This window comes from Salvia hispanica, chromosome 6 (assembly GCF_023119035.1).
Source record: "Salvia hispanica cultivar TCC Black 2014 chromosome 6, UniMelb_Shisp_WGS_1.0, whole genome shotgun sequence".
NCBI lineage: Eukaryota > Viridiplantae > Streptophyta > Magnoliopsida > Lamiales > Lamiaceae > Salvia > Salvia hispanica.
In genome coordinates, this window is record NC_062970.1 from 3,621,905 (window position 1) to 3,632,777 (window position 10,873).

General features: G+C 33.9%; 1 protein-coding gene across 1 annotated transcript; it reads left to right on the top strand.

Annotated features, from left to right (window-relative positions):
* The first annotated feature begins 3,548 nt into the window (after positions 1 to 3,548).
* Positions 3,549 to 9,285, top strand: LOC125195989 (N6-adenosine-methyltransferase MT-A70-like). Its single transcript, XM_048094315.1, has 7 exons — positions 3,549 to 4,685; positions 5,399 to 5,497; positions 5,790 to 5,873; positions 5,961 to 6,316; positions 6,675 to 6,891; positions 7,895 to 7,974; positions 8,918 to 9,285. Exons 1-7 carry the CDS (start codon positions 3,639 to 3,641, stop codon positions 9,147 to 9,149), a joined length of 2,115 nt encoding a protein of 704 aa, XP_047950272.1. The 5' UTR covers positions 3,549 to 3,638; the 3' UTR covers positions 9,150 to 9,285.
* Positions 9,286 to 10,873: the final 1,588 nt, after the last annotated feature.

Sequence of the window (10,873 nt, forward strand, 5' to 3'; positions counted from 1 at the left end):
ACAAAATATTAATTTAACTAATATAAAATTAATATATAAAATTACAACATCTCTTTTATTCACCAACGAAAAGAGTAACTAATTTTTTTTATGTGTTATATCTCTTGAATTAAAAACATGTTTATTTTATCCAAATAACACAATATATACTACCATCATCGGTCTTGCTGCGGAGTAGTATTGTTACTACTATAAAATAGTCCTACTATTTCTTTTGAAAATGAGCATTTAGGAAGGTTAAAAGTAATGTGGGTGAGTGATAAATATATTTTGAAGTAATATCTTTCTATTGAATAGGATAGAAAGATTGGGTGGGTATACAGATATACAATCCAACTCAAAAGTCCAATATCCACATAGTGTTAACATAGTTGTATGTATTTACCATAAATACATGATTCATTAATGTTAAATTGTGAAATACGCTCTTACATTGAAAAGTCTACAAGTAATGAACTAATCCCACAAGTAATCTATTGATAAATTAGTCAAAGTAAAACTAGTAACAATTTACGATTGCTACGTTTACGTATCGAATTTAGTTTCTTCATAATTCAGAGATTATGACTTTTTCGTGTTTGAGAGATACCAACAATTTTCCCAATTCAGAACATTTCCACATCATATAAAGATTGACACGCGCGTATGCGTATACTTTTTACAGCAATTAAATATTAGTATGACACTACTAAAATAAACTATTTTTACTATAATTGTAGATCTAGATTCCTAATACAAAAGATTGGTTAATTAACCTATTCCATATGTGAGACAAGTACCGCAATATGTGCTAAGTGAAGTTTGAAAATAAAACCTGAATAAATAAATAAAAACAGCTTAACAATGTAAAAAAAATATTAGAATAATTGCAAAAATTAACAATAATTGTAATTTAAAACAAGTATCCCAAAATCTTAGTAGTTTGTTCGATGGTCAAACACTTGCGTCTAAAAGGTTATGGCCAGGTAAGTACACATAACTTAAACGTGAGTTTCACTCATTACTTAATCTCTTTATATATACAAGAAATTAAAACATTTTTACGAGAATAAAACAAAAACTCAATACTATTCACATCACAAACACTCCATTTATATATAGCACAAAAGGTGAAACCGTATATATCAAGAAAATACTAAAGTGATAGCACTATATTCTAAACTTATATGTTTATGAATATGCCGTACAATTTTTTCATTTTAAGAAATAAAACTTAGCTTTTGAGGCGAAATTTATGTGGTGGGAATTGTTTACTGTGTTTGATACTACTATGAGACAATGAATTGTTATATCCCATGCATTATGACAAGACGTCATTTTGATTTATTTGTCTCAAGATATGTAACCACTATTTTCAACAACGACGGTAAGAATATTAAGTTTAATTAGAATATTCCACTTGTGCCAGATGCAGCGTACTTATTCATTTATTTAATATTATTAATGATGTTTAGTTAATTACTCCATATATGTTTGGTACTTTGGTTTAACTAATTGGCATCAGATTACTAATTTGAAAATTAGATTGGGCATTTATTTTATACTATGAAAGAGCTTTAATTCATAGAATTAGAATAGTGAAGTTTGTGAAAAGATAAATATATCAAACTAATTCTTCTGAATTAGTTGAGAAGTTAGAATCAGGACTTTTAATTCATTCAACTTTTCTGTATTAGATTATGATGGACCTTTGTTCGTATTCTTTAATTATTCATCGTGAGATCAATCATAATTATTGATTTAATTATTATTTGTCAGACCACAAACATATGTCCAATATCATCATTAAATTAAATACTTCTCTGGCAAAAGGTCTCACGAATTCAAAATGCATAAAACGAGAATAAAATATGTATGTATATATGAATAGATGATAGAACAAAATTGGTCTTGTCAATATTTAATGCTCTTATTTTACTCATAGTAGCATTTTATTTAAGCAGCAGTTGAGCAGGCTTAGAATTAGTGATAATAGAAAAAACAGCAAGGCCAAATTCTCTCTATTCGAAGCTCCCCACGTTACTCAATTTTCAGCCCCATAAAATATAGATGTAACTTGAAAAAAAGAAAACACACATTTTTATATGCAACATGCAGCAATGGCATTAAATGTCAAATAGCCAAAACTATTAAAATTTGGAATATGAACTTTCAGTACAGTTGTTTTAATTGCTCATATTTATTTAAATGGAAAAAAAATACTGATTTCAGAATATTGCCTATCACATTCACACACCTTTTTCTCTAAAATAATTCATATCATTAATGATACTTATAAAGGAACACCTAATTAAACATTCAACTCTTTAATCCTAATAATAAATCGATTCTCTCTCAATAATTCCAAAATGGGCAAAGGGTTAAAAATTTAGTAGGATTGTGGCAAGTGACAGATTGTTGAGTTATAGGGTCTTCAGGTGTGTGCCCGACCCGAGGCAAGCTGAGCCGAATACGGAATACTAACAGACTCGAGCTCGGCTCAGAAAAATATTAAGAGCCCAAGCTATAGGCGAGCTAAAATAATTAACTACAGGGATTAGAATATTATTAGGATGATTAAGTGTTAATCAGAATGATTAATTATAAATCCGGTTTAGGGATCATGAGTGGAGAGCATAGGAGAGCAACTCTTTTTCTAAATAGTTCAAAAGGTCTGCATTTTTGCAAATCAGTCTAAAATTTGGGCAATGATGTGAAATCAACATTATGCTTTATCCCAAAAACAAATCGCCTTTTTTTTTCAAGTTTTAACATCGAATTCATGAAAACCTATTCTTTATTGGGCCCAATAGAAGCCCATATTCTCCATAACTTGTCCCGTTCATTTGGCCCATTTTCTTTTTGAACAGTAAATTCCTTATATTTCACTAAATACGTCGATAGCAAAAATTTCTTTTTTGATCGTCAATAGTAAAAATTTTAATAATTATTTAAGTTCGTGATAATACATATCAAGCTGAACGTTCCGATTTATTACAACAGATAATTTGTATTTGAATCATCATCATAATAATAAATATAATAATATAATATATTATTATAACCATAAATAATATAATAACAAGTATAATTATCATCATAGTAATTTACTGATATTATAATAGAATTATAATTTTAAATTTTTAATAAGATTTTGTTGATTAATTATTAATTTATAAAATAATAACAATTATTATTTGTTATTATATGATTCAAGATTTTAATAATTATTATTATTATAATTATAATTGTAACTAAAGTTATTTATTATATTGAAATCAAGTATCATTCATAATTTTAAAATTTTTAATTAATAATAATAACTATATAAAATTATGCTCACTTCATTAAATATCTAAAATGTAAGAATCCTAAAAATAAGAAAAAGAAACTTAAGAAACATTTGGATTTAGATTTTGATTTATTTCCCAATTTTATTAAAAATTAAAATATACACATAAATTTAAAATTAAGAAATTAGATTATTTTTGTAATTAAAATTCTGACAATTAAACGTGCCCTAAATTGCAAATGCCCTAAACCCTTTTTTGAGAGTGATGAAGATTTAGCATTCTCATGAAAATAAAAAGAAAAGAGAACGGTGTCTCTGAAATTTGAAGCCCTCGAGAGAAGAAGAGCAAAGATCCCGTTTTTCAACAATGGAGACTGAGGTTAGCGAAGAATCAATGACAATCATAAAGGAGATGAGGCAGCAGCTTGAATCCCGCGCCGACAGCCTCCACTCCGTCCAGCTCGACCTCATCGCCTCCCTCCAAACCTCCAACCTCGTCCCCGGCCTCGTTTCTTCTCTCGACATCTCTCTCAAAGCCATCTCCTCTTTCCATCCCAACAAACCCTTCACCCCCCTTTCCCAGATTCTCCCCTCCCAGCCCCTCCCGCCCAAACCCCACCCTATTTCCAAAATCCCATCCGAAAACAATCCCAAATTGCCCTCTTCCGCCCCCCTTTCCCGCCCCTCGCCTAGGGCTCTAATCGAGGAGAGCGGCGGCCCTCTCTCCGTCGTCAGGTCCATGGTCGCCGTCTGTTTGCTGGAGAGGGTCCCATTCAATCCCATCGAGTCGTCCACTGTGCTGAGGAAGCTCGAGAATGACTCCTCTGCTACGGTGGCCGAGAGGGCGGCGCTCCGGGAGCTTGGGGGCGATTCTGGGGCCATTCTCGCGGTTGAGATGGCGTTGAGGTCGATGGCGGAGGACAATGGGGGTGTGGAGTTGGATGAGATAGTGGTGAGTGGTAAGTCGGGGGTGATGGTTATGAATATCGATCGGACTAGGCTGTTGAAAGAGTTGCCCGAAACGAAGCAGTTGAATGAGGGGACTTTGAATTCGAATGATGGGAAAATGGTGGGAAAGAGTGGGGAGAGTTTGATTGGTGGAGGTGGTTTTGATGTGGGGAGGGGGATGCCGGAAGTGTGGATGCCAGGGCCTATGATGATGGGGCCGAGGAGTATGGGGATGAATATGATAGGGGTTCCCAAAGGCGTTGGGGTGCCGCCTCCTATGCAAAGACAGTCCTTGATGCTGCCCTCCCTCTCGATGAAGCCGAGGACGGAGGAGGAGGATATGAAGGATCTTGAGGCTTTGATAAATAAGAAGAGCTTCAAGGAAATGCAGAAGTCGAAAACTGGGGAGGAGCTTCTGGACCTTATCCACCGCCCGACTGCTAAAGAAACTGCAGTGGCTGCTAAGGTTTGTCATTTCTTAGGAGGAAGTACAGTACTTATGCTTGCTTGGTTTGGTTGTCCTCTAGGCTTATCATGGATTTGAATTAGTTGACACAGTGAAATCAATGACTTGTGATATTTTGATGAATGTCTTTGCTTTATATGTATTATTATGTGTGTCTGTGTTTCCTTTCCATTGAAGATGTTTATTTGAAATCAGTCCTGATGTACACTTTGTGTTTGTATGGGCAACTTACACCATTTGAATCACCTTGATTTAATCCCTGATGCTCAATTGGCTCGTTTTCCATACTTGTGATGATTATGTATTTGTAAATCGTGATCACTCTAGAATGCAAACAATATCTTCTGATATTACTAACACTCGTTTGATTTGTGTACCGTGATGGGATCGAATTAGTTTAGAATTCACATAATAAGTTGTGATCTTTGGAAATTCATAATTTATATGTTTGTTGATGATTAGCTATTAGTGTTCTCTGCCTAGAAAGGTGAAATCCTTAGACATGCCTCTTGTTATCTCTTCTACATAGGAAAGTATGCAATACACGCCTTGATATGGATCTGTTTGTTTGCCTTTTCATTTCGTTGCCTGTATGGACGCTATGCATCAGTTGATATCTGCAGTTGCTCTAGCTTGTTGCAATGACTTCTCATATGAATCTAATTATTTTTGGTGGTGCTGCTGTTTTTTCATTTTTTATTTTATTTTATTAGTTTAAAAGCAAAGGTGGGTCTCAAGTGAAAGAGTACTGTTCAGCATTGACAAAAGAAGATTGCCGCCGCCAAACTATTTCTTTCATTGCTTGTGAAAAGGTAAGTGCTGTGGTATTTATTTCCCTTACTACAAATGATCTGTAGAAATTTCTCCCCTATTATTTTAGTTGATGTCAGTTTACTTTGGAAATTGTATAAGCATTGGTCTTTGGTAAGTGGAGTGGTATTTATGTCACGTACATATATTTCATTATAAAAACTGTAGAGCTGCATTGAACATTTTCTTATATAAGGGATTTGTCATTTTTTATGTTAGACAATTCGGTTTTTCGACACATAAGACGTGGACTCTCATATTCTAAATCTAACAGATTTCATTAATTGAACACAGGTTCACTTTCGGCGGATAATTGCTGCACATACTGATGTGAATTTGGGGGATTGTTCATTTCTTGACACATGCCGTCACATGAAGGTGGATTTTTCGTGCCTTTTCATTCCCTTTAGAGATTTATTTGCTTACACATGGTGTCAGAATACTGACACCTTTTCTGTTTGACAGACATGTAAGTATGTCCATTATGAGCTCGACTCAACTCCCGATGTTTCACCTATGATGATGGGTCAAGCTACTTTACATCCCCAAAAGTCATTAAAGCCTCAAAGTGCTCATTATTGTTCTGAAGTAGAGCTCGGAGAACCACAGTGGATTAACTGTGACATACGATCATTTAGAATGGATATTCTAGGTCAATTTGGAGTTATAATGGCTGATCCACCTTGGGATATTCATATGGAATTGCCTTACGGAACCATGGCTGATGACGAAATGCGTACTCTTAATGTTCCTGCATTACAGAGTGATGGTATGATATTTCTGTGGGTCACAGGACGTGCAATGGAACTTGGACGCGAATGGTATGCTTCACTTATACTAGGCTTTGTTATCCTAGAGTATAAATTTGATAGTATTTGATTATATCTCTTCCTTTTGATTTCTTTCTTGGTTTACTTTCTTTCCGTGCAAATTTTCGAATGTGTAATTCCAAATGAAGTCTGATCCTTAAGTACCTGTGTTTCTGTCTCTTATGCAAAAAAACTAGTGTAGTACCTTTTATGCAAGAGAGTAATATGTTTAAATTTGTCCATTTGTAATTTTTCTCCGTCTCTGGCAAAATCGCCTAATATTATCAACTCAACAGTTTGAATCGTATGTTGTTTTTTGTGCTAGGGCATGTATGTTCACCTTGGCCTGTTTTAATTTTTGTTTGCGCAGTTTGGAACTTTGGGGTTACAAGCGTGTTGAGGAGATCATCTGGGTGAAGACAAATCAGCTTCAACGGATTATTAGAACGGGACGTACAGGCCATTGGCTAAACCACAGCAAAGAGCATTGCCTTGTTGGGGTGAAGGGTAACCCTGAAGTGAACAGAAATATTGACACTGATGTGATTGTTGCTGAAGTTCGTGAAACAAGTCGCAAACCTGATGAGGTTAGTGGATACCTCTCCTATCTTTCAGTTTCCAAGTCACACTTTTAATTTATTTTACTATATAATACTCACTCGTGACTCGACCCCGTCCATCGATGGTCCTTTCATTTTGATGGAAGCTGGCACCTTTTTGTTCCTTCCTCCATAATATTCACTATTTGTTGAAGCACATGTTAATGTTTACATGAAATTTCTTGGTGAAGCTACATTGTCCACTAAAAAGTCATGGTAGCATGTACTTATGTCATATGATATGCATGATGATTTAATTTCTTCTAATATATTGGATGTGTAATGTATTTAATACGAAGTTTACAATGAACGTTACTAGTTCAAGTTTACAAGCTTTTACCTTATATTTAGTAGTGTGGATAGCCAAAATATGTATTTAATGGAATGTACCTGACATGTATTCTGAATTGGTAATATATGTGTTTCATTGTTTTATCAACATTATAGGTAGACTTGGTATATAAGTCTGCATCATACTACAGTTTATATGGGATTTAACATGAAAAGTAGCTGCTGCAGACTTGTTTTGCATGAAAAACTACAAACAAATATTTTCATTTTGCATTGGTATTTAGTTGCAGTATCTGACAGCCATGGATTTTTTTTCTTCTTTTCTTCATCTTCAAAGCTCAAAATGAAAGCGGAAATAAGATACTGTATTAATTTGCACATTAGATAATTACAGAGAATCAAGTATCAATTTCTGTTTTTGCCTTTGGTTTTATGTTTTTTGTTCATCATTATAAATATCATAGTGTTTTCGAGACAACATTAAATGAAGAGAATGTTCTTAAGCATTCTGACACTTATATTACACTCATTCTAATTAAATTATCTCCAATTAGCACACCACGTTTGGCATCTTAGGGAGGATAGCTTAGCTGCTTGTTTGGTCAGTCTATGGGCCTTGGAATGTTGATTCACTTTGCCGTACATCATTATTGGATTTTCTCATATGTATGATCATAAAAAAATGGATTATATTTTTTAGATGTACGCCATGCTGGAGCGGATAAGTCCAAGAACAAGAAAGTTGGAACTGTTCGCAAGGATGCACAATGTCCAGGCTGGGTATGGTTTATTTGCTTCATTCTATTCAAACTCACTAATACTTACTACTATATGTTAGTGAAGAAAATAAATAGTTTAGTTTTTTAAAACAGTTTGGTGGTTGCATCATATGGAAATAAATGGAGAGCCAGAATGCCAGATATTACTATTTTGTCTGGTCAGAATATTTCTGACATACCTTAGTGGGAATAGTATTTTTGTGTCATAGGGATAGAGACATGAAAAATGGCTTTTGGCAACTCTTGCATTGCATGCCTTGGACAGAATTATATTTCCATTTGATGCTCTACTTTTTTCTATCCTTTAGTCGAATTCGCAAACTACCTACCTTGGTCTTGAGTACGGAACATTTTAGGAACAAAAGGCCGAACAAGCTGGGTTGCCCCCGATTCACTCTATTTAGTACAGCGGAATATGACAGGATTGAACTCTAAAGTACTCCCTCCGTCCCCCATTAAGAGTCACATTTTTCCATTTCGGTCCGTCCCCAATTAAGAGTCACACTTCATTTTTACCATAAATGGTAAGTAGGTCCCACATTCCACTAACTCACTTCACACACATTTTATTATAAAACCAATATAAAAAGGTGGGTCCCATATTCCACTAATTTTTTCAATCAACTTTTCTTTACATTTCTTAAAACCCATGCCCGGTCAAACTGTGACTCCTAATCGGGGACGGAGGGAGTATCATTCGAGCGCTTGATTATTATGAGAAATCTCATCATTCTGGCTTTGCTTTTATACCTGAATGATTCCTAGAAAATATGCTGGTGCTGAGGCAAATCATCTCCAACTTGGTATATTATACAAATAATTGAATGATGTTTGTTAGCCAGTGTATGATAGAATTTTGACATATACAGAAAACACCAAATAATCACTATGCATCTCAGTTTATCCTATAATCTGAGATTTGAAGCCTATGAATGAATCCTCAGGTGGTTATCACTCGGCAATCAGCTGCAAGGAGTACGGTTAGTAGACGAAGGGCTACGAGCAAGATTTAAGGCGGCATATCCTGACGTTGATGTGCAGCCATCATCTCCACCGAGGGCAGCTCCCATGGAAGTGGATAGACCGCCACCTCTGTCTGGATCTGCCAACTTGACCGAGCCGACCGGACCAGGAACAGCCTATACATTGGAACCAAAACCAATGAATGAGGGTTAGAAATTGTTTGACATGAATGAAGTCTTGTCCTAAATTAGGTGGGGTGTCGATTAATGCAGTCAGGGTTTTTCTCTTTGTACTGTACAAGTGACAAAACCTGGTTTTAAAGAAAGAAAACCAATATTTTTTTTTGGTATGACATTATTATCACATTAATTACTGCTATTATTATTATTATTATTATTATTGATATTTAAATGTACATTTTTTTGGTTCGCACCAATTATATGCAGTGATCGGTCAATCTTCAACAATGGAAAAGTGATATACCTTTCATGGATGATTCACAAATTCTCTTCATTCCCAACCATCTTCCATTTTTTTTAAAAAATATTCTAACTATTTTCGACCCCTACTTTAATATCAACCACTGTCTAGTCTATTCTCATTATATGTAACACTTCCTTTTGGAAATGGTATACTATTCATTACTCCCTCCGTCCCACATAATTTGTCCTATTTTTTTTATTTCGGTCCGTCCCACATAATTTGTCTCATACTCACATTTTATTATAAAATTAATATATAAAAGTAGGACTCACATTCTATTAACTTTTTAAACTCATTTTTCATTATATTTCTTAAAATTCGTGTCCAATGGGACGAATTATGTGGGACGGAGGAAATATTTACTAAAAACAACAAAGATGGTCGACCTATCAAATCAATGTTTTGATTAATTTCTTAGTACCTCCAATGATTCATGATCATGATGTAGCAAATGATGATTGAAGAAAATTTAATTGTACATGTCATGGCAATGGTTGGGACTACATTACATATACATTATGGTCAAATTGCACTAGCTATAGTTTGATTACATAGTATAAAAATAGTGAACTTTGTCACCTCCTCAAAAAGGTAATGCATGCATGGGCTTTTAATTTTTATATTTGCGACGAAACAATGAGTTATTTTATGCAAAATATTTGAAATTGATTAGGTAGAAAATTATTACAATAAATCAAGAATTCCATCTACATCAATGGCTAGAATAACCTTTATTTTAAATTGATAAGGTAGAAAACTGTACGACTTAATATAAGTAATTGCTAGTGACGACATGGTTCCTAAATTACAAAAAAGTACCCTACTTAATATTAGTTTTATGGTAGGTTGATACAGTATATCTTATAGAATTGACATTACATATACTTTATCTATAATATTAGTATGAATAAATATCATATCATTATTTTATCAAAATTTTGATGTACACATCGACTTTTGGTATAATCAATTTCAATACCGACATTATACCAATTTTTTAGATGCTGTACATTAGTTCGTATACCATATTTTTACAATATACTAATTTCGGTACGGACATATTGAAATACCATTATACCGAAATATTATTTCATCTCGTTATATTTATTTGGTATGATATGAAAATTTGGTATATACTTACTGTATTTGTGTCGTAGTATGTCGAAAAATTAGTCCTCATTCCGTTCCATAGTATGGAGTCATTTTGTCATTTTTGTACGTTCCATAGTAATAGAATTATTTCCCTTTTTGGTAAAAATCAACATATTTTTTCACACCTATTCTACTCTCTCTTACTTTTTTCTCTCTTCATCTCTCAACCTTTTTCATTTTCCACTTTACTTAACTCACCTAACACAATTTTTCTTAATCTCCGTGCTGAAAAGAAACGCTCCCATTACTATGGAACGGAGAGAGTATATACTTACCATACTTCATTGTATATAATATACCAA